The sequence below is a fragment of the Prinia subflava genome, chromosome 27 (assembly GCF_021018805.1).
Source record: "Prinia subflava isolate CZ2003 ecotype Zambia chromosome 27, Cam_Psub_1.2, whole genome shotgun sequence".
NCBI classification, from domain to species: Eukaryota; Metazoa; Chordata; class Aves; order Passeriformes; family Cisticolidae; genus Prinia; species Prinia subflava.
This window is the reverse complement of record NC_086273.1, coordinates 778,490-801,989: the sequence shown is the minus strand read 5'-3', so window position 1 is coordinate 801,989 and position 23,500 is coordinate 778,490. Positions and strand designations below refer to the sequence as shown.

At 53.9% G+C, this 23,500-nt stretch overlaps 1 protein-coding gene and 2 long non-coding RNA genes across 3 annotated transcripts; all 3 read right to left on the bottom strand.

Annotated features, from left to right (window-relative positions):
* Window positions 1–4,448: 4,448 nt before the first annotated feature.
* On the bottom strand, window positions 4,449–7,418 carry LOC134562385 (uncharacterized). The gene is made up of 2 exons (XR_010083155.1): window positions 6,886–7,418; window positions 4,449–5,775 (listed from the first exon to the last, which is right to left on the bottom strand). It is a non-coding gene; the product is annotated as an uncharacterized LOC134562385 (long non-coding RNA).
* A 5,982-nt stretch (window positions 7,419–13,400) lies between these two features.
* On the bottom strand, window positions 13,401–14,617 carry LOC134562388 (uncharacterized). Its single transcript, XR_010083156.1, has 3 exons — window positions 14,458–14,617; window positions 13,991–14,104; window positions 13,401–13,587 (listed from the first exon to the last, which is right to left on the bottom strand). It is a non-coding gene; the product is annotated as an uncharacterized LOC134562388 (long non-coding RNA).
* A 517-nt stretch (window positions 14,618–15,134) lies between these two features.
* On the bottom strand, window positions 15,135–18,145 carry LOC134562293 (uncharacterized). The gene is made up of 4 exons (XM_063419679.1): window positions 17,227–18,145; window positions 16,660–16,973; window positions 15,786–15,906; window positions 15,135–15,145 (listed from the first exon to the last, which is right to left on the bottom strand). Exons 1-4 carry the CDS (start codon window positions 18,143–18,145, stop codon window positions 15,135–15,137), a joined length of 1,365 nt encoding a protein of 454 aa, XP_063275749.1.
* Window positions 18,146–23,500: the final 5,355 nt, after the last annotated feature.

The following is a 23,500-nucleotide window of genomic DNA, read 5'->3' as shown; positions in this document are numbered from 1 at the left end:
CACTTGGAACATGGACTGTGACATCACAGCTCCCAGGAGTGCAGGGGGGATCCAAAGTGGACACTGGCAACCAGAGAATGATGGAAGCCCTGAGCAGTTGGCCTTGGAAGAGGCCCTGAAGATCATCTTGCTCCAACCTGAGCAATCTTGCCCCAGACCATGTTGCTCAGAGCCCTGTTCCCACCTTGGATGTTGCCAAGGATGGGGCATCCACAGCCTCTGTGCACAGCCTGGCCCGGTGCCTCAGCACCCTCAGTGGAAAAGAACATCTTCCTTCAACTTCCACTCCCAACTCCAGTCGCCCTCCTGCAGTGCAAAGCCATCCCCCCCTGCCCTCTCTGCACAGGCCCTGTTGAACACTCTGTGCCCATCTTTGCTGTGGGACCCTCCCAGCCCTGCACAGCTGCACTGAGGCCTCCCCATGGCCCTCTCTTTGCAGGCTGAGCATCCCCAGCCCCACAGGGACAGCAGGCAGGCAGAGCAGTGGCACTCAGGGCTGAGGGGCAGCAAACAGCACCAGGGACTGAGAGATGGCAGCTCCAGAGCCAGCTTTGTCTCTAAATGTACAAAATCAATACCGGTGGAGGGGAAGATGGTGGAACACTGCCTCTGTTCCAACTGGCGTATACTTTCTTTGTTTTTCCTGGTTTTTTGTCATTCTGATCCAGGTGCTGCTGTTTGAAAGGAAGCCTTGGCACAAGATCCATTGTCTTGTCCATTTGTGAAACACTGAGCAGAGTCTGGGCAGGCTGATGATGCAAAGCAAAACCTGCAAATATAGTGCTGATCCTGAGCCTGGGGGATGCAGCTAAACCCGGTCAAAAGGAATTTCTGGAAAGTTGAGCCTGGTTTACAGTTTCTGGGGTTTGTCTTCATCAAGACCCTTCATTGCTGACAATCAATCAGACTTTGTCCATTGGCACTCCCGTGGATCAGGAACAGTGTGGCCAGCAGGAGCAGGGCAGGGATTCTTCCCCTGTTCTGGGCACTGGTTGAGCAGCACCTCGAGTGCTGTGTCCAGTTCTGGGCCCCCCAATTTAGGAAGGACATGGAGGGGCTGGAGCGTGTCCAGAGAAGGGCAACAAGGCTGGTGAGGGGTCTGGAACACAAGTCCTGTGAGGAGCAGCTGAAGGAGCTGGGCTTGTTTATCCTAGAGAAGAGGAGGCTCAGGGGAGACAAGGCAGTGTCAGGGCATGGGTTGGAGTTGATGATGTCCAAGGCCTTTTCCAACCTTGCTGATTCTGGGATTCTCTGAAACCACCCTTGCAGCAATTTCAGGATGAGCCCTGGGCCTCTTCATCAGAAGGTGCAGCAGCCCAGGTATCTCAGCTTCTCCTCACAGCCCCAAAGCCCATCCTGTCAGTCCTGCAGAGCCTCTGCAGCCCCTCCTCATTGCCCAGAGCAGGGAGCCCCACAGCCAGACACAGCAGGCCAGATGTGCCTCCTGGGCTGTGGTGCCTCTGGCAAGGGAGCAGCAGGAGGCACTGCAGGAGCCTGCAGACAATTCCTGAAGCTCTTGGAGGATGATCCTGCTCCCCAAGGGATGTTCCCATGGTGCCAACTCAGGAAAAGAAATGGGCAGTGGAGCCAGAGAGGAAAGGGTAACCAAGGATGGGATGTTTTCAGGGGAGAGAAGAGGGGTGGGCAAGAGGAAGAAAATTGTAGCAGGGAGAATAAGGAAAGCCAAGGTGAAGCAAAGGAAATGCTTAGGGCAGTGTGGGAGTGGCTGCCAGGCAGTCCTGGCTCAGAGCAACAACGTCTGCAGTGGTACAGGAAACTCACAGCTCATGGGAACAAACTTTCTGGCTGACTGCAGAGGCCACCACAAACCTGAGTGGTTTCCCTGCTGTCCCCCAGCCCTTGCTGGCCCCAGGGGCTGATGGCATTTGTGCTCCCTCAGGTTCATCTCCCCACACCAACACCACGGCGGTGCTGACGCCTGCTCTGTGCAGTGCAAACAGGGGCTCCTGAGGCAGTGCTGCCGTGGCTGTGCCTGCAAGGATGCGGCCCCTGTGTGAGCTGGGGGAGAGGCCAGGGCTGCAGAGGGGGGATGTTGTTGGCAGGTGCATGAGGCCGCTCTGGGACGCTGCCCTGGGGTGTCCAGTGCAGTGGGGATGGATCAGCCCCTGCTCTGCTGCTCCTTCCCGTCTCCCCCAGGGACCTTGCAGAGCCCCAGCCATGCTGTTTGCCCCCAGCCTGCCCACGGCCAGCCTGGGGCTGCTGACGGGGCTTTTCTGTGCTGAGCATTGGCCTGGCCGTGTTCTGGAGAGAGCCTGGGCAAGGAGCCTGCAGCCCCCAGGCCCTGGCCTGAGGCATCAGCGCTGCCCCAGCAGTGCCCATGGCCTGTCCCTGCTGCAGCCCCGGCACTGCCACCCCCAGCCCTGTGCCCGGCCCCGAGAGCACTCAGGCCCTACAGCAACAGCAGGGCCAGGAGGGCAGCGGGGCAGGGCCACGGCAGCAGCACTGGCAACACCAAGTGCTGCTGCTGCTGCTGGGCACAGCTGCTGTGCCAGCACTGATCTGCCCCAGCTCTGCACACAGACATTGCTGCTGCAGCTGCAGAGAAGGGAACCAAAGGGGCATCTCTGCAGAAAACTGGTGGGGGATCCTTTAGTGCCTTTGAAGCCATCAAGAGCGCAGCCCCTCATTGACACAGTCTGTGGCCACAGGGAAAGTGGAGAGAAACAAAATGAGAAATGGCACGAACAATGACATTTCTTTTTGGACAAGATTTAAAAAGTATAACAGAGAAAAAGAACCTCCAAAATAAACCACCAAGTATCAAAGATGGCTTTTATTAGAAGTAATATCCAGGATTTGGCCAGCAGTTTAATGTTCCTGAAACCATCCAGCCATCAGTCTCCACACTGCAGCCTTGAGCTCCTGGTTCCTCAGGCTGTAGATGAGGGGGTTCAGGGCTGGAAGTACCACTGAGTACAGAACTGACAGGGCCAGATCCAGGGATGGGGAGGAGATGGAGCAGGGCTTCAGGCAGGCAGATTTTGGGGCTCTTGGGTCACTTTCCATGCAGTTTTTGGTGGGTTTTTGTAGTTACTGCCATTATGATCTCAATGGCCTCAAGTATAGACACAGTGGCTCCCAGTTGTCCCTCAGTATAGCCACAGCTGTTCCCAGTGCTGTCCCCTCCAGTATCATTCCAGGCACCCCCAGTATATCCCAGCTCCCCCCAGCATATGCATTTCCAGTTGCCCCAGTGTGGTTCCAGTTGCTCCCAGCATGATCTCATTCATTCCCAGTATATTCCAGTTGCCTCCAGCACACACCCATCATTCCCAGTCACTCCCAGTATCCCTCAGTGTGGCACCCGTCACTCCCAGTATTTCCATGTCTGTGCTCCAAGTGCTGCTCCCAGCCCTGATCCATGGGGATGGGAATGTCCCGCTCCCTTCCCGGGGCAGGGTCACACCTGAGCCAGGTGTGCAGGGCAGGACCTTGCCCGGACCCCAAGGCCTGTCCCACCTGCAGGATCTGCTTCCCCTGGGCCTCTCCCTCCTGCGGCCCCAAGCCCAGCTTGGTGCTAAACAAAGGGGCTGGGCCGGGGTCATCCCCCAGTGGGGGCTGCACACCCCCTCTGCCCCCTCCCCAAATTCCCTCCTGGGGCAGCAGCAGCTGGGACAGGAGCCCCGTGGGGAGGGAAAAGGGGGTGACACTGGGATTGGGGGGTCACACACGCTCTGGGGGGGACACACACGGACCCTGAGGACCCCCTCTCACCTCCTGCAGCACCAGGAGGATGAACCCCGACATGGAGCCTCCAACCCCCCGCACCATCTTGGGGGTGGGGTCTGGTGGCAACTTTGGGGGTCTGGGAGTGTCACAACTGTCCCAAAACTCCCTCCTTACCCCACAGCCACTTCTGCTCCCCTCAACCACCCCACAGCTCCTGGCCAGGACCCCATTTATACTCCCTGCAGTAGAAATGACCCCAAGAACCACCAAAATCCCTTTCCCTTCCCCCACCAAGATCCACCCAAATTTTCTCCAAGTCACTCAGCCTGACCAGGATTTCAAACCTCCCTCACAGACCCTGCCAAGGCCCCTCCCAGCACCACAAATGTCCCCAAGAGCCACAAAAGCCTCTCCCAGTTTCCCCAGGAGCTCCAAAACTCCCTTTTCCAACTCCTTATTGGACTGACCAGGAGAGGTTGGTGGACAGGAACATCTCCAGCCAGAAGCATCTCGGGCACTTCGGCAGTGATTTGGGCACTTCAGGGGGCACACCCCACATAGGGACACCCAGGCCAGGGACTGGGACAACCAACCAGAATTCCTGGAGAGCTGATGGGCTCAGGTGGACACGTTTTGCCCACACACCTAGGAGATTGTAGACATGTCTGGCTGGCCTTGACAGTCCCAGAATGTGCAAATCCTCTAAATTACTCCGTTGGACTAACCCCAAATCCCAGAAAATGGTGCAGCTTTAAATCTCTTTGTTTCATTTCTGTATTTTTACCACATTTTGGGTTGTTTTCATAGGATGAAGATGGAAATTATTTAGACAGAAAAGACCTCCAAGATCATGCAACACTGCTTGATGCCATCAGAGGAACCAATTGGACAGAGTAGATGAGATTGTTTGGGGTGTAAAGTCAACAAATCACTTCTTTCCAAGGAATTCCCAATTTTGATGCAAGTCCTGATGGATGTTCCTGCCCCTGTGTTCATCCAGGTGCCTGTGGAGACCCAGCAGGATGTGAAGACCAGCAGCCAGGTGTTTTCTCAGCATGGACCACTCGACCAGGGCTCTTCCCAACAGGAGTCCTCTGATGGGGGTGGAGTTGGAGCAGCACACGAAGCTCTTCCCACCGTCAGGGCACTCTCAGGGCTTCCCTTGCAGGTGGATCCGTTGGTGTTTGGTCAAGGTAGAGCTGTGGGTGAAGCTCTTCCCACACTGGGGACACTCGTGGGGCCTCTCCCCGGTGTGGATGTGCTGGTGGGCGACGAGGATGGAGTTTTGCTTGAAGCCCTTCCTGCAGCAGAAGGGCCTCTCATCCGTGTGAATCCACTGGTGCATGAGGAGATGGGAGCTGGTGTGAAACCTCTTCCCACACTGGGGACACTCGTGGGGCCTCTCCCCATTGTAGTTCATGTGGTGTTTGATCAGGTTGGAGCTGTCTCTGCAGTCCCTGCCACGTTCCCCACGCTCCTGGGGCCGTTCCCTGGTGTGGACCCTCTGGTGGTGGGTGAGGTTGGACTTTGTGCTGAAGCTCTTCCCACACTGCAAGGACTTGCAGGGCTTCTCCTGTAATGAAGCTGCTCATGGAGCACCAGCTCCAAGCTTTGGCTTGATCTCCATCCACCTTCCTGGCACAGCGTGGGTCTTTCCTCCTCAGAGCACCCTGGGATGGGTCTGCAGCCCCTTCTCCTGAGGGATCTCCAGGGCTTTTCCTCCCCATTGGATTCCTGTGCCGTGGAGTCACTCAAAAGGGCCTCTTCCACAAGGTTCTGCCGTGGGGATTTGTCCTCCCTGGTCTCTTTCTTCAGCTCCTTGTCTGGGGGAGGAAGGACAAGGAGAGGATGGGATTTGCCTCCGTGCCAGAGGGAAGGGGAAGGAGATCCCCCCAGTCCATCCCCGGCAGGACGGCGTCGGCAGCGGGGTTGTCCTGCAGCTGGGGCCATGCTGGGCTGAGAGATGGAGCAGGAGAGAGGGGAAAGGGGCAGTGACTTCCTCCTCAACTGCATGGGTGTCTCGGGACATCTTCCTCTTCCTCACAGCCTCCTTCTCCATCTGGCAAGGTTTGGGAATAAGAAATCCTGGTTTGGGGAAAACATTGACTTTGAAGGTCCCTCTGCCCAAGTCCATCTCTACAATGCAGCGGCCTCTGCAGTCCACATAAACCTCCCAAACCCCAAGATTCAGCCCTGAAAATGCCTCCCAGGAGTTCCCTGTCTCTGGTCTCTCCCATCTGGGGTTCTGGTGTCCCCCTATTCCAGCTGCTGGAGTCACACTTGCCTTGGGGATCCCCCGTCTACTCGGTCCCTGCCCTCCCCAGGCTGCTGGGAGTCCCAGGAATCCAAGAAGATCCCCCCTTTTCCATCTCCCTGCTTAGGGATGCTGGGGGTTTGGGGGGTCCCAGGGTCCCTTTCTCCCCTTATTGTCTGATTTGGGGTGCAGGGGGTCCAAGGAGTCTCCCCGGCCCCTCTCCAGGTTGTTGTAGGTCCCACGAATGGCAGCGCTCCCCCCCCTCTGGGCTCCCCACTTTGGGGTCCTGGGGGTCACAGGGCTCTGCTCCTCCAGGCTGCCTGTGCCTGCAGCTGCCACTGGGACCCCCCAGTGTCCCCTCAAGGGGCATTTTCCACTCAGCTTTGGAGTTTTTCATTCTCCAAACATCGCCACCCACCCCCCCCCCAAAAAAACCTCACACAACCCAGGGACCCCCCAGGATATCTGGGCTGAGCTTCCCTTCACCATTAACCTGTAAGATGGGGGCGGGGGGTGGCAGGCGGTTTGTGGGCCTGGTATTTTTGGGCCTTAGAGATTTTTGCCTGCTGGTCGCTGCTAACTCCTTTCCCAAGGGAAAAGTTTCTTAGGAAAGTTTCTTCCCAAAACAATCGTGGCAAAACAGCTATCCTTTCCCAAAACAATCTCCTCCCGGTGGTGGTTGCCTTTCTGGTTCTCAGAGAGAATCCAACTTGGGTCTCCCCCGTGGTAGGCAGGGACTTTTGGCTGCTACGCCACTGGGAAAGGATGGCCGGGAAAGGGGTGCGGGGGTGGTTGGTGCTGGATGAGGGGGTGCAGGGTGGAACCCATGCCCGGGAATGGGGGTTCGGGGGGATGGCGGTGCCCAGGAATGGGGGTTTAGGGGCCCCTCGGTGCTCCGCAATGGGCGATCAGAGAGTCCCGGTGCCGGGGGTCCCCCTCACCTCTCGCCGCCCCCCGGGGCCCCGGGAGCGCCCCCGGCCCCAGCGCTGGAGCCATCGCGCTGCTCCGCTGCGGCCCCGCCCACAGCGCCGGCCCCGCCCCCAGAGCCGCCTCCGGCCCCGCCATTGGCGCCGCTCTTTGCTGCCCGCCAATGGCAGCGCGGGTGTTTAGTGACGTCCCCGGTCTCTGGGCAGATCCCGGCGGCGCAGGGCGGGGCAGGCGGCAGCGAAAGTGCCCGAGGGAGCGCGGGGGGAGGGCAGGGCGGAATTCCAGGGAATTCCCCGGGATCCCCTCCTGGCATCCCCCGGGACCCTCCTCGGCCACGCACTGCGGGACCCCCGGGCCGGGCTGTGCTCAGCTCCCGGGGCCTGCGCTCAAACCCAGCCTGGAACCCGCTGCCTTCGGCCAAAGCCCGGCAAGCACCGGGAGCAGCGGATCCTTTTTTTCCTGCGGCTGCGGCTCCCGCCCCCGGCGGAGCAGGACTGGGCGCTAGGACTGCCATCCCTGATTGCCAATGGCCTGCTCTGGCTCTCTCCTGTTCTCTCCCTTTCCTTCGGGTGATCATCAATCCCCGAGCGGCTGCAGAGCCCCGTGCCCAGCTCGGCTTTCCCAGGAAAAGGAGGGCGGGGGTGCGGTGCCCCGGGCTGGCCGGGAATGGGGGTGCGGGGGTGGCCGGACTGAGGGAAACAGGGGGTGCAGGGGCTGAGAGAGGAGGATCCCCGGGAAAGGGGGTGCAGGGGGGTGTCAGTGCAGGATAAGGGGGTGCAGGATAAGGAGATGCGGGGGGGTCCCAGTGCCCAGGAATGGGGATTCCAGGGGGTCCTGGGGGGCTCCCCAAAGCCTGTCCCAGGGGGGAGCAGGAGCTGGGTCAGGAGCTGTGGGCAGAGAAAAGGGGGTGACCCCGGCATGGGGGGACATGGGGGAGTCACACGCGCTCCGACCGGGGGACACGGCCCCCGGGGACCCCCCTCACCTTCTCCCGCAGCGGAGGCCGAGCCCCAGCCCCGGCAGACGGAGCCCAAGACGAAGCCCCCGAGCCCCGGCAGCGTCTTGGGGGGGCGTCCGGCGGCAGCTCCGGGGCGGGAGGGGCAGGATCCGGGAAAGGCCGGCGGCTGCTGGGAAGGGACCGGGATGGACTGGGACAGGCTGGGATGGACTGGGACACCGGCATACACCGGGATACACTGGGGTACACCGGGATACACCAGGATACACCAGCATACACTGGGTCCAGGACTGGTACCCACTGGGAGCACGATCAGAGCACACTGGGGGCCAGCAGGACCAGGACTGGGCAACAGGGATCATTGTGGGATCAACTGGGATATACTGGGATTAAACTGACAGTGACTGGGATCATACTGGTGGAAACTGGAACCTTACTGGGCCACGTGGATGTGACTGGGAATGATTGTGAGTATGCTGAGGGAAACTGGGATATACTGGGAGTGTCTGTGACCATACTGGGGGTGACTGGGAACACACTGAGAGTGACTGGGTCTACACTGGGACTGTGCTGGGAGAGACTGCGATCATAATGGACTCGTACTGGGATCATACTTGGAATGACAGGGTCTCTGCCAGGGGCCACTGAGAGCAACTGGGATCAGACTGCCAGGAGTTGAGAGCAACTGGGATCATGATGGCATCAGAACAGGATCATACTGGGAGTAACCAGGTCTGTGGTAGAGGTAACTGGGATCACACTGGGAGGAAATGGGACCATGCTGGGGACAACTGGGATAATACATGGAGCAACTGGCACCACAGTGAGGATGACTGGGGTCCTTCTGGGATCATACTGGAAGTGACTGGGAGCAGGCTGAGGGCAAGTGGGACCATGTTAGGGCAACGGGGATATACAGGGAGGGACTGGAATCATGCTGGAGGTGACTGGGAGTGGCTGTGAGCAAGTGGAATCATGTGGGAAGCTACTGGGAGATATTAGGGGTGAGTGGAAACACACTAGGGGCAATTGGGATATACTGGGAGTGACTGGGATCACTTAGAAACCATAAAGGAAGTCACAGGAATAATATTGGGAGTATTTGGGAGTGACTGGGATCATACTGGAATCATAGTGGGAAGGACTGGAGCCATAGTGGGAGTGACTGGGATCATACTGGGGGTTACAGGAACCATACTGGGAGTACCTGGGTCTATAGTAGGGGTGAATTGGAACACCTGGCACCATGCTGGGATCACAGTGGGGTCATACTGGGAGTGACAGGGAACCACAGGGCCCATGCTGGGAGTGACCTGGGCCCCCTGGGGGAACTGGCCCAGCTGGGGCTCAGGGTTGTTCTTCCCCAGGGCTGCCCCGGGTCCTGCTGCCACCCCTGGCCCCACAGAGCTGAGGGACAGGGGACAGCCGAGGGACAGGGGACAGCTGAGGGACAGGGCACAGCCAGGGAACACGGCCTGGCCCAGGGACACTGAGCTCCAGCACTCTGAGCTGTTGTGCCCGGGCTGTTGCCCTTGGGCTCCCAGCACAGGCCAAGGAGGGAGAATCCCCTCCAGAAACTGTTGTTTCCTTGAAGCTTTGCTCTTGCACTTTCCCAAGGAGCCACCTGCAGTGGCTGGAGCCCAACCAGGTGCCCAGGGCCACTAAAGCCACTCCGGCAGTGCCTTCCTGCCCTGGGCAGGGCAGAGAACACCCAAGGAAAGGCTCGTGCTGGGCTCAGGACAGGGACAGGGCACTCCCCTGGCGCTGCCATGGGCACAACAAAGCCAGCCTGGGGACAGGATTGGGATTTGTGTCCCATGGAATCTCAGCAGGGATTTCTTCTCATCTCACTGCTGTCATTGGATTGGTCATCGATTCAAATCATTTCCCCATGGAATTCTCATGGCAGTGGGTAAGGGGGAGATCCATCCATGGAATTCTCACTGGAATGGGATGAGAGTGAGATCCAGCCATGGAAATTCCATGGGAATTCCTGCATTCGCAAGTCCCCCCATTTTCCCATAGGAATTCCCCTTCCCCTCCCACACCCACCTTTGTGCTCTAGAGCCTCCCAACCATATCTGTATTGTATTTTGGGGCCATTCCACACAGGTGTGTCCCAGGTAATGCTTCATCTGTTCCACCATGGTCCCTTTGGATTCCCAGCACCTCTGGCTGATCCAGGTGGCACCGTCAGACACTGCAAAGCTCCCGGATCCCAGCTGGAAGGAGGTGAAATCCCACCCGTCGTAGCCGTTCCTGTGGGATCCATGGAGGCTCTGTTGGACAGGAGGTCACAGCTGGAAACCACCTGCACCGTGTGGAGACCTGGGAACCAGGGGAGAACGGACCCATGGAGTCATGTCCCAGCCCTGTTGGAAAGCAGATAGAAATCTCCCAGGGCCCTGTGCACACAGGCTTCAAGGCAGAAAAGAGTGCAGGGGTTGGTTTGAAACCCTCGGAGAAACTGGCAATACATAAAGTCACACAGACATCAAGTGAGAATGTAAGTTTTAGTTTTAGGTGAGTAAAAATATGCCTGAAGTGCCCTCAGCAAATAGGAAGCTGTATTAGTTGATAGAAAAGCCCTAAAGTCCAGTTTAAAGTGCAGCAGCATTACCTTGTACAAAGTTAACTAGGTCCTAGACATGACATAAACATAACAGCACTGCTGACATTGCTAGACAGAATAGATGGGCTGTAGGTGTAGGCCTTGTGTGAGAAATGATGACTATTGTGGCAAAACTGTGTTAGACCAGGACAGGTGCAAAAAGACAGTGATAGCATCGTGTTTGTAGCTGGTGGGATGATTTATGAATAGAATGCATTGTATCAGGGCTGCTGCTGCTGCTTGTGCTTGGGACATGGGCACTCTGTGCTAGAAGGCATTTTGCATGATGGCACGGACTGTAACCCTCTGACCTTTGTGAGACTGATGTAGCCATGTCATAAACTCCTTTTACAACAAGCAGCAGCCTCTCTTGTTGCTCAGTTGGCCTCTCAAACTGACAGCTGTCCATCAGCAATGTGCCCGCTGCTCCTGCCTGCTGCCAGTCCTTCCCTGCAGTGACAGCAGGAGCTGCTCCCTGCCGCCGGCAGCTCCTTTGCCTGCAGCCCCTTCCCGTGCTGGCAGTGCGAGCTCCCTCTTGCCTTGAGCCAAATGCCTGCCTGCACCTTGGGCTGCCTTTGACAGCTCCTTTTCCAAGCCTTGGACTCTCGGGCTTCTGCCCCAGCCCTGGGACATTGGTTCTTTCCATCACCTGGTAGTTTTACACCATGAACCATTCTGGTTTTACCTACGAGGTGAATCATTAAGATTGTGGTGCTTTCATGTACACAATGTCCTGTTGAGACCAAGAACAGGCTGTTCTTACAGCTGCGATTGTGGCTGTTCCTACACCATTTATTCCACACTGCATAACTCAAGAAAATCTATCATTCTCCTTACTAAGTTCAAGCTGCAGCTTAGTGCAAATCTGTGTTAAAAGAGAATGAATGCCATAAACCCTTTTTTATTTTTCAGTCACTAATTGATACCTCCCTGAAGGAAACAGAAAAATTCAAAAATGTTGTGCAAACAATGAAGAAAACGCAACACAAAATTCCCTTTGAATGATGAGGTTAGAAAACCTGTTTTAATGCATTTAAGGGTTTCTCACCACATCTACTTAAACTGACAATAAATTAAGCTGATTTTCTCCACACTGAGGCAGGTTTGCAATGAAGCAGCAGTGTGCCATGATGCTAAATACCAATCTGGCATTACCTCTAATGTTCACTGCTACAAAGTATATCAGGACGCAGCAAGGCAGACTGGGTTATCACAGTTATTCCTCCCCTCCTGTCCATCCCATTGTCTCCTCTGCAGAAGATGCAGGCCATGAAAACAAGGCAAGGTTGCTGCCTATTTTTCTTCTCCCACAGGACTGGTTAGGCACCATGTTTTTTCAAAGAACTGCATGTGCCTCTGCCCAGCTGGCTTATTTCTCCTTCTACAAAAGAATCGAGCTGAGGGAGTTTCAGGCATGTCAGTGCCTGATCTCTCTTTCCCTCTAAAGGCTCTGCCTCCCCAAGCCCTGGTTCCCTGCTGTGCTTTGGCAGGAGAGCCATTCAAGCCCCAAACACAAGGGCAGTGGGCTTCAGCTGCCAAGCCTCTCTTTGCCATGGGATTGCTTTTACCCTGCAGCCTCCACGGGCAAGGGCTCTGTGGGAGCAGGGGCCATCCCAGCCTGTCCCCTGCACACAGAGCCAGGAAAAGGAGCAGATCCTGCTGCCTTCTGCTCCTGCTGATCCCAGCAGCAGCTGCCCTGGGAGTTCTTCCAGGGAACTTCCCACCAAGGGCTTCCATCCTTGCAGTGCCTGGGAGAACATTTTGCTTCCCAGTTCTCCCCACCCTTCTGGATCCTGGAGCATCTCAGCACAAGTGTCCATGGCCCTTCCTGCATGCCCAGCCTGCAGCAGCCACAGTCACTGCTGCCTCCCCCTGGCTGCAGCTCATTTGCCCAAGGGCTGCCAAAGGTAGCGGGGCTGGCTCAGGATCCCAGTTGGCTTCTGGGCTCCAGGATGACCTTCAGGGGACACTTGGAGCGCTTCCTCAAGAGCTGCCCGTGCCATGGGGGTGGATTTGTCCTCCCCGGGGGCTCTGGTTGGAGCTGTACGCTCCATGGAGTCCTGGAGTTTTCTCAGCAGCCTTTGCAGCGAGTTCTGAGCCAACGTGTGGCTCTGCTGCCATCCCAAATCTGCGCTTTCCTTGCCCAGCCTGAGTGCAAGGGGATGATGTGCTGGGCATGGACGGAGAATCCCATGGCCAAAATCCTCCAGCATTTACATCTGCTCACTGCTCTGGATAGCACAAATCACAAAATACCCATCCCAGCTGACAATTGTAATTTTGTGTAGATACCTACAGCTGCACTGCTGAACGACAAATAGACAAGAACTGATTTCACATGAAAAATGTAATTTATTACAAATTGCTATACCCGTGCTGACGATATACATCTATGCTGATCTCAATTAAAGTTAAAAAAGGAATTTATTACATTTTTACAACACTCCTATATATAAGTATACAAAGACCATTTTCAGTTAACAAAAGATTAATTTATTGCTAACCTCTAAAACCTCTAAACCTCACTATACACAAAGATCAATTAGGTGTTGAACAACTTAATTTATTACATATTAATCCAAGCTTAAAGCCCATCTAGGAATAAAAAATATCAGTACTCTATCTAAATAACCCTCTATAAAGAACTGAATCAATACAAATCTCCACACATATGTAAATAGAATTACATCAAGAAATAAATCAATACACATATGTAAATATAAAAATAGAGATATTTACTTATACAAATACTAATATACCTACTTAAAGAGCTATATAACTACAACAATAGAAATACCTACTGTATACATAAAAGATAGAACTAAACACAGATAGAACAACATAGTTATATGGTTATATATACATATACTTAGATACATATACACACGTACATGTAATTACAAACATGTACGCATATATGCACACACATAACATACAAACATACCATATAGTCATAAACATAACAATATACATATAGAAATATTCCTATACAAATTGAAACCCAGATATATGAATATCCATATCATTATCCCTCTCTGTGTCCAAGTCCATAGATCTTTAAACAGAACTCGAAGCAGAGGGATTCCAGCGCCCCATCTTCAAAGCCTTTCCCTCCGTCCTTGCTTCCTCCCGTGCAGAGCAGCTCTCCTGGACAGCGACAGCAGAGGGGACATGTGGGAAGCAAAGGGAGCCCCGAGTGAGGATGGGCACGTTTCCCTTGGCAGCCCCTGCCCTTCAGTCAGGGCAGGGCCAAGCCCAGCGCCTCCCCAGGAGGGTTGGAAAGAAGCAGCAGCCGAGCGGGCCGGGCTGTGGTGAGCGCAGCCGCGGCGGGGCTGTCCCGCAGCCGCCGGCAGCCCGGCACGGCCGGCACAGCTGCCGGGCCCTGCCGGCACAGCTGCCTTGCCCAGGACAGCCCCTGTGCCGGCCGGGGCAGCTGCGCTGAGCAGCCCCAGCACGGGCAGGGCCCGCTCCTGCCCCGCCGGGCACTGCCCACGGCCAAAGCCCGCGCCACCCTCAGCCCCAGCCGGCCTCAGCGGCCCTGCGGCCTCACCCGGCCTCTCGGCTGGCAGCAGCAGCTCCCTGCTCCCTGCTCCTGCTGCCGGCCTGCAGCTTCTCCCTGCTGCCTCCTGCCAGTCTCCGCCTGTCCTCAGGCTCTGCAGGGCAGCTGTGGCAAAAGGGGAGGCTCTGCAATTGCTCCCGAGGCCGGCACAGCTGCAGGCCCGGAGCCCTCTGTGCTCCCTGCTGGCCCCTCCATCCCCTCAGCCCCACCGTCCCCTCAGCAAAGCCCCGGCCCCTTCAGTTTCTGCAGCCCCTCACAGTCCTCTCACCCCACTCAATCCCTTCTGAGCCATCCCGGGCCCTCACACCCACCACCCCTCAGCCTGTGCCCCTTCCCTGTGCCCTCAGTGCCACCATGGCCCTCTGCTCCCCCACAGCCCTCAGTGTCCCCAGCACCCCAAGGTCACCGTCCCTGCAGCGTCAGCGCCTCCTCAGCCCCCTCAGGCCCCTCTGTCTCACCGTCCTTCAGCAGCTCCTCAGGGGACCCTGCCTGGGGCCACCGGCAGCTCCCACCGCTCCAGGGACACCCGGGGCTGGAACTGCTGCTCTGCCCGGCCCGGCCGCCAGCTCGGACCAGCACAGGGACAGGGGACACAGGGGCACAGGGGGAAAAGCAAGAAGGGAGAGAGGGAAAAAGGTTAAAAACTGGCCTATAGCTATACAGATACTAACCTATGTATCTAAACACCCATGTAGCTACAAGAATATAACTATGCACATTTATAAATATAACTATATATATATAAATGTAATTATCCCTATAGATAGGTGTCATTCTGTATATCTATAACTATCCATACATGACTACAACTATACAAATTAAAATATATGTATATATATAAAATATCACCTCTATGGTCTATAACTATATGGGCATACGAACACAACTGTCTATATATAAAAATATATTGTATATTTATATACATATAGCTATATATATGTCTAAATACCTATCTCTGAATATCTATAGTATATCTATAAATGTACTATATAAATAACAATCATATAGATAGATAAATGTAACTATATGATTGTAAACACATCAGAATAGACAGAGGGATTCTACCTGCCTGGTAGTCACAGGCTCTCCCTCTGTCTCTTCCTGCCATGCAGGGCACCCCTCCAGGACAGGTCGATCACACGAGATCTGGGAAGAAAAGAGAACACCGAGTCAATATTGGCCCTTGTGCACCTTTCCCTTGGGCAGCAATTGTCCTTCTATCAGGGATTGTAAAAGATGGCCTGCAAGGCAGACTCTCACTCGGGAATTTGAAGCCTGCTCTTCAGAGAACAGGGATCCTTCCAAGTTTCCAAAACTGTGTAAAACATTGAAGTGTCTCGATATTCTTAGCACTTGCAGTGCAAATGGCATCCACAAGAGCTGGAAACACAGACAGTCCCAGCTCCCCCAAAGAAGCCCAGCCCTGTTCTTACTCTGGGCTGACAGAGAGCCCTCAGTCCTGGCTGAAATGGCTGAAGCTGAAGGGTGCTGTCAGCTGAGTTACAACCCAAACTGGGACACGTGGGTTGGTGACACAGCTCCCACAAGGTCAGGTTTGGTCCCTGCTCTCCTGCCCCAGCAGAGGACTCAGTGTCAGAGCCTCTGGAGAAGCATGGAGAGGGCAGGGCTCAGGGAGCTTGTGCCAGTGCAGGATTGGAACTAAAGGCACCAGGAAGCACCAGCCCTGCACACAAGAGCTCAACTCTTCTGATCTCCCTTCCTGTCCCAGGCAGGCTCAGAGCAGCCGTCTCACACCTCTCTAAACCAGTGTGGGCTCTCTCCTTACCAGGCTCCTTGGGCTCTGGGGAACTGTTCCTGCAGCTCTCGGTGCCAGATGAAGCTTCCTCTGCTGCAGCCCTGTTCACAGCATCCTCTCCTGAAGGCTCAGGGGCAACATTAAGATTCCCCTTGAAAGAAAAACAGAAAGAGAGGAACCCAAAGATCACTCAGAATTTTCTTGGAATCACATCAGGGATACAGTAACTGTTCTTCTCCACTCCCAAAGGCCATGGAACACAGGCCCACTGCCTCACTGCCCACATGGTTCACATGACAAGCCTTTTCAACTCAGGATTTGGGTGGCCAAGTTAAACTGACGGTCTTTCAAAATGACCTTGGAGGCAAAACGTGAATGCAGAAAACCAGAAGACACCAAGTGAGGAGACGTGCCCTCACTCTCTGAGCCTGGCTTATCCCACGAGCTGTAAGAAATCAGCCAGCACAAAGCCAGGGGCTCTCCTTGTTGCCAGCGTGGCTGTCAGCAAGGGCAGAGCTCACTCCCAGCACTGCCCAGGGCTGTGCTGCAAACCCTCAGGCAAAGCACACATTTCTGCCTGGGAATCCCACCAGTCCCACCCAACTGCTCAGACAATCCTTCACAAGGTGGTGCTTTTTGGAGCCCTCTGCTGCTGCCCCAGATGTAGCACCCAGGCAAACATTGATGGACCATGGGTATTTCCAGGATCATATTTTCCAGGAAAAAAAATCTGTAAATTTGGAGGGTAGAAAAGAAAACCAACCCGAAAGACATGACCAAGAATAATTAGATAACTAAATAAGAATGAAAAAAAGTAAATTCAAGAAGCCTTTGCTTCTAAGCCATGTAACAACGTTCAAAAGCTCTCAGGCCAGCCTCTTTCATTCCTAACCAAGGGGGTTACCTGAGCAGAGAGAGACCTCTCAGGCAGGGAGCTCCTGATCTCCCGGATCATCTTCTCCACCTGAAGGCCGAGATCCAGTGGTGGTGACTCCTCTGCTGCAGGTGCACTCTGCGCTGAGCTGGAGGCCAGTGATGCTGGAGACCTTTCAGACAGGGATCTCCTGATCTCCCTGATCATTTTCTCCACTTCAAGGCCCAGATCCAGTGGTGGTGACTCCTCTTTCACAGGTGCACTCTGCTCTGAGCTGGAGGCCGGTGATGCTGCACAGCCAGCACTGCCAGCTGGAGCACTGGGGGCTGAAGTGCCCGGAGCAGCTGCAAGAATCCAAACACGCGAATCAGGCTGCAGAATGTGGCTTTGGGACACAGAGCTCTACTGCTGCCTTGGATCAAACATCACAGGAAGCACCCAGGAAAAGCAGGCAGAGACTCTTGGGACTTTCTAGGTGCCCCTTCCTAGTAGGCTTGACAATTCCTTTCTCAGAAGGACAGAGCATTGTGGAAAAACACTTCAAACGGTCACTTCACGTGGCCTTTTGGAAAAGCAAGGCTAGAACTCTTTTCCTACCTGGTGGCCTGCAGGCTGGGGGCTGCTGCTCCCCGTGGAGCTGCTGGAAGCTGCAGGGCTGGATCCTGAGCACCTCCCGGTCCAGCAGAGGCTGCTGCTCCCCGCAGAGCTCCTGGAAGCGGTCGGGGGGCCCCTCCCGCCCGAGCAGCCACAGCCGCTCCCCGTGGAGCCCGAGGAAGTGGCAGGGCGGGACCCGGAGCACCTCCCGCTGGGCGGGCAGCGGCCGCTCCCCGTAGAGCTCCTGGAAGCGGCTCGGCCCCTCCCGCCGGGCCGGCCCCGGCCGGTCCCTGTGCAGCAGGTGGAAGCCGCAGGGCGGGCGCCGGGCGAGCGGCGGCCGCTCCCGGGGCAGCTGCTGGAAGCGGCCGGGCCGGGGGCAGCGCAGCTCCCGCCCGTCCGGGCCCCGCTCCCTGTGCAGTGGGAGGAAGGCGCTGGGCGGGCGCCTGGGCGGCAGCGGCGGCCGCTCCCCGGGGAGCTGCCGGGAGCCGCAGGGCCGGGGGCAGCGCCCCTCCCGCCCCGCCGCCCGCCGCTGCCTGTTGGCCGCGGTTCGGCGCCTGATGCGGAGCAGGAGGTCGGGGCGGTCGCGGCGAAACCAGGGGTTGCTGTAGTGCAGCCAGGCCCCGGCATCGCCCGCCGTAGCGGCGCCCAGCCAGCCCGGCACCTTGTGGAAGCCGTAGCGGTAGAGCTGGCGCACGAAGCTGCGGAACTGCGTGGCCCTGAAGGTGCCCGGGGCCGGCCCCTGGGCGCCGCCCGGGCTGAGCAGCTCCCGCTCGAAGAGGCAGCGGTCTATGAGCAGCCCCCGGGCGCGGCTGTCCCAGCGCAGGGAGCGGACGCGGGGGCTGTTCAGCAGGCGCCACAGCTTGGCGGGGAAGGTGCGGGCGCGGAGCCCGGCGGGCAGCGGCAGCTCCTCAATGGCTTCCATCGCCGACTGTGGCCGCAACGCCCGGGGCGCAACGGCCGCGGCTGCGCCGGCGGCGCGCGGCCTGCGGGGGGCGCTGCGCTCGGCCCCGCGCGCGCCCAGCGCGGCCCCGGCGCGGGCCGGACCCGGCGGGGACGAGCGCCGCGGAGCCGGGGCTGCGGGCTCCGTGCGGGGCCGGGGGCTCCCGGGGCTGGCCCCGCACGGCACGGCACGGCACGGGAAGGCCCTGGGGAGGGCGGGCTCTGCGAGCTGTGGCGGACTCTGCCCCCACGCTGCAGCCTGGGCCTGGGTCACTGTGGGTGACAGAGGAAAAGGACATTCCTCTGTCGTGGCTGGGGAAAGGATGGAAAGGGGAGATTCGAAAGCATTCTTTTGGCCACCTTCTCAGCGGACTAGCTGGTTTTTTCTCACCATATCTGCGTGTCTTTAGCAGGGTTGGCACATTCCTCATGATTTGGAATCAGCAACAGCAGCAGGAAAGGGCAGCAATTTTGTCACCATTGTCATCAAAACGATAGTGCTGCCCCATGGATGGATGTACTTTGTGCAAGAGATTAAAGGGCTGCAGCTGTAGGAAACTCACGCTGGTGTCTTCCCAAGTGGCGTTGCCTTTTTCTTTCTTCGGGAATTGCTTCTGGTTTTTTTGCCCCCCATCTGGGGAGACTTCCAATGCAAATTCCTCCTGCAGCCAACCCTTGTCAATGCAGACTGACAAAGGAGATCTTGCAGTGGACAGAGACTGCCTAGAGCTGGTGTGGAGAGGTGAAGGGGGAAGGTTTGTCCTCAAAGTCTTGTTGGGAAGCTGATTGTGCTTTGGGGGGCGGACACAAATGATGTGTCCTGACACACCACAGAGACTTTGGGGTTGTCATGTTGGGCCAGAAATTTCTGTCTGGAAATTTTTCAAATGCTTGAATTTTTTTTCCCCTGCAGAGGTATTGTCGTAATCTATTGCTTCCAGAGAATCTTTTCCTACCTTTTTGGGAACTTCTCTCTGCTGGGCTCCCAGATCAGGCCATTTCCCAGGGATCCTTCCCAAATTGAGGACTAGCCCATGGCCTCTGCTCTCCAGCTAGAAAAGAAGGGAGCACAGAGCTTAGTGTTGTGGGAGAGGAGCTTCTCTTTCCTGCCTGCTTTCCCTTTGGCACAGGCTGGTGTGTGCTCATTTGATAAAGGGAGGTTTAAATTCTGGAGGAGCTGTGTTTCAAACTGCTCCCTCCTCAAGCTCTTCAGTGGGTATCCTTGGACAAAAGGTCTCTCTGTGGGAGCTCCCAGTGGGCAGGTTAAGTAAGGAAGTTGATATTTCAGGGTTGTGACTGCTGTATGCAGTTGGTTTCTGGCGCTGGCAGTGACTGCTTTGCTGGCCTGGCTGCAGAAAAGGGAATTGGAAAGTGGGAATTGCATTTGCAGAGATGGCAGTCAGGGGTGTTTTCCTAGAAATGGGCTGGCTGTATTTTGTATGTTTTCACAGACCTCGTTCACAACACCCACTGGCCTGGTAGTTTTCTTGCTACTTCATCTATTGGTCAGAAGGTCATTTGTGTGTATGTGCTAAGATTCAGGTGGTTTACATTTTTTCTTTTATGGGTTCTCATGGAACAGATCTAATATTTAGGCAGGTGCACTTATATTTTTTCCCCAAAAATAGGTTTTTGTGTTAACAAACTTCTCATTCTCAAAATAGTTTTCAACTTGGAACTTGCAAGCTATTGCTAGCTGATTTGCTAAAGTAGCAGGGCCTAATCTATGTTTCATAAGACCTTTCCTTTATAACGTCTTTTACCTTTCTGCAACATCTCTGCTGTTTCAATATTTTAAAAAAGGCTTAAATGTTCTAATGTTAAAACAATTTGCATTCTTTTGTGTCTATTACCTGTTATCTATTTGGAATGGGATAAGAAACATAAAAGACTAATTATAAACCACCATTGTGGTTGTGGGCTTTTGGTAAGTTTTTGCTAAGTTGTCCTCTCAATGGTTTGTTCTTGTTATCCCTGCAGTGTTTGGTTTGTTTTGGTTTTACCCCAGGTTTTCCCCTCCCCTGTCCCTTTGTGCCCTTCTCCTGACCCTGCCCTGTCTCAGCCTGGAGCCATTCACGTACCTGCCCCAGCCCTCTGCCCCCCGGGTTAAAAGTTAAGCGCTGGACCCAGTTCTCTCTCTCTCTCTTGCACCATCCTTTGGAGAGTGAAGATCTCTCAGAGAGCCTTCTCTGACTCTTGCTTTGAGCCTAGATGCCGACGATACACAGGAGCTGCAGAGAGCAGCTTTGCTCTGCACTGCCACTCGCACTGCCAGCAGCTCGGGGCAGCCACTCTTGGCACGGGGCTGGGGTGGGAGCTGCCTGGGATTCTCTGGCCTCGGTGTCACACCAAACTTATGAAATCCAATCCTGGCATTGACACAAGGTTTTGCTACATAGGAAAGTAAAAGAGAATGTCCAGGGTCTCTTAAGGAAATAGAAATAATTGACCATTGTTCCAAAGTCCATATAGCTGAGACTCAGCAATTGTGCTATTTAGGTCAGGTGAAATGCATCAGCTGGAAGCGATGACCTTGACTTCACTGAATGTCCTTTTTGGGAGCCTGGAACAGGGCATAGCTGAAGAAGATGAGTAGGAACACAATACCATGATAATGACATGAGGCCTGTGTTGGCAGGTTGCCTCTGCAAGTCTCCAGACACAGCCATGCTCTGGCATCCCACTTTAGCTCCTGTTCTGGTTACGAAGGCTGTGTGGTGATTAAGTCATTTCCCTTCTCACTGGGCCTCATTTTCTCAGAGGCAATTGATGTCTGATCAAATGAACAGGTGACTGCTTTGAACCTGCTGATGATAAAAACACATGCACTCTCTTCTCTTTCAGCTAGGGAATGAGTTAGGCCTTGCACATTCAACTGGGGATCTTTACTAAAAAATTTGAAAAAAAAAGAATTGTATAAATATTGCATTGTTCAGACATTCTTTATGAGCTAATTCCCCCTTCTTTTTGTTTCAAAAACAGTATGCATGTTTCTTGCTATGAACGTGAAGGGAACATCAAAATAAAACAATAAATAGAGTGAAACCAGAAGTTTACCGCAACAAGGAATAATACAGAACCAACAGCCAGGAATATTTCAGATCATAGATATAAGTAATAACAGATGTGAAATGGGGTAATTAGTAATCTCTAAGATAGTGCACCATTGTCAGGATGCAAAATCCCTCTGGGCCCCATCCACACAGACCCAGGGGTGCTCAAAGATGTGAGGGCTGAATTACAACCTTCAGAGAAACTAAAAGACATCAAGCCACACAGACATGAGGTAGAAATGCAAGTTTAGTTTTAAATAAGTAGAGAATTTTTAAGTGCCTTAAGCAAATAAGAGGCTGAATTAGTTCATAAGAAAAGGACCTAAAACCTAGTTGAAAGTTCAGTAGTTTTACCTATTCCGAAGTTGACTAAACTCTAGAGATAATACAATCAAAATAACCTTGCCAGCATTCTTAGATAGAACAAGATAGAGTTATATATGTGGAATTAGTGTAAGAAATTACAATTACTTTTGTACATCAATCTTAGTTTAGGATAGGTCCAGGAAGGCAATAGTAGACTCATGTTTCTATCCGCTTGGTTCAAAATAGAATAAAATGCACTGCTTTAAGAATGCTAGCACGCTCATGGAAAACAGATTACAGGTGCAGTCACTGCTGCTGCTAAGATGCTGCCACTTGTGCTTGGGACATGGGGACTTTGTGCTAGAAGGCTTTCTGCATACTGGCACAAACTGTAACACCTTTGCCTTCATGAGACTGGTTTAGCCGTGCAATAAAAGATTTTACTTTTACAACTACCCAGCTTTTGGTCTTCAATGAAGAAGCACCAAAATCTCGGTGTCATCCCATCACCCCAGAGTTGGCAAACAGCTGACAAACTTTGATTCAGTGAGTCAGATTCTCATCCCTGAGATTCGGTGATAAAATGTCTTTTGCCCTCTGAAACACCTCGTGCCAGAAGCAGAAGAAAAGTCAGCAGTCGCCAGTTCAGGTTTTCCAAGGTTGTTTATTCTTTTTTATCTCATAGTTCTTTCTGCGCTCCGCCAAGGTTCCTGCTGCAGCAGAGAACACGAGGGGACTCCCCCCAGGTCCGGAGGTCTCAGCCCTTTTGTACCATTCCTCCAGCCCAACACTTGTCCACAACATATTCTTTATTTACAGTTAATTACCAATACCTATCACTTATGCTAAGCATGTCACCTCTACTCTAAACCAATCCCTTGCGACCCAGCACTGCAGAAGATGGAGGGCAAGAACAAGAAGGAAGAAGAACAGGTCCATGGCTGGATTACTCCATCTGGGCTCTTCAGCCTCCATTCTAAGAAACCCCAAATTCTACTTTTTCACCCTGTCATAAACTGACTACTACTAATTTCACACTCTTGAGACTTGTAATTAGTCCTGGACTCTGTGCCAAGGTTTCCAGCCCTCCTGTACAGACTCCAAACCCCTCTGTACAGGTTCCAAACCTCCTGCTCAGGTCCCAGATCCTTCAGGGTGATCAGAGATATGCCCTGGACTCCAACAAATAAGGACTTGGATAATTATTTCCAGAGAATAATTCCCAAGCTCATTTTAAAAATAGGTCCAGCTGTAAGGTTTAGAAATTCCAATTGCCAGGTCAAAGGGATTCAAATGTAGTTTTGATGCAGAAAACATCTGGGTTTGTTGGCACATCCCCATCCCGGTAAAGCTAAGTCCCGGCTACCACCCAAGCTTTACCTGGCAGAGAATTCCCTAACCATGTTTTACAACAAGGCTCTTAAGAATAGCAGTTATGAATAAAGGTCTTGGAGTTAAAGACTGATCACCCAATAGCTGTTCCCTCCAAAATTTCTCAGGATAGAGATGCTTTAAACACAGCAAACTGTTGGGAGTGCTTCTGTAATAATCACTGGGAATGCATCTGATTAGCAAGAGTAAAGGTCACAATACCATCAGTGCAGAGGAGGCTTTGGACGAAGCTCAGATATTGTTTCTTGGAATTCTGAAAAATACTTCAAAGTCATGAGACAGCATTGGGTCAAACCACAGAGCCAGTGGAGGGCCCAGTCAGAGCCAGTCTGGCCTAAGAGATGCATAAGCAACTAGAGAACAAAAGAAGAAAGATCCTGAAACAACGCGTGTCTTGTAGATAATGACACAAAGAAATGGTAGAGCATATGAAAACCTGGCTACAAGTACAAGAATATTAACTTATGAATAACGCCTATGATGAAATCAGTCAATTCACACTATGCAATTAAAGTTGTCCCAGAAAACTTCGCATTTGAGATAGAAATGGATCAGGACACAGACTCTTATCCAATCATATGCAAAGG

What these genes read in the sequence shown, in the direction of transcription:
- LOC134562293 (XM_063419679.1), bottom strand. Translation starts at nt 18,145, where the DNA reads ATGGAAGCCATTGAGGAGCTGCCGCTGCCCGCCGGGCTCCGCGCCCGC. An exon ending in CCCAGCCTGCAGGCCACCAG is followed by an intron (nt 16,974 to 17,226) that starts GTAGGAAAAGAG and finishes GGATTCTTGCAG; the next exon opens with CTGCTCCGGGCACTTCAGCC. An exon ending in AGAGGTCTCTCTCTGCTCAG is followed by an intron (nt 15,907 to 16,659) that starts GTAACCCCCTTG and finishes TTTTCTTTCAAG; the next exon opens with GGGAATCTTAATGTTGCCCC.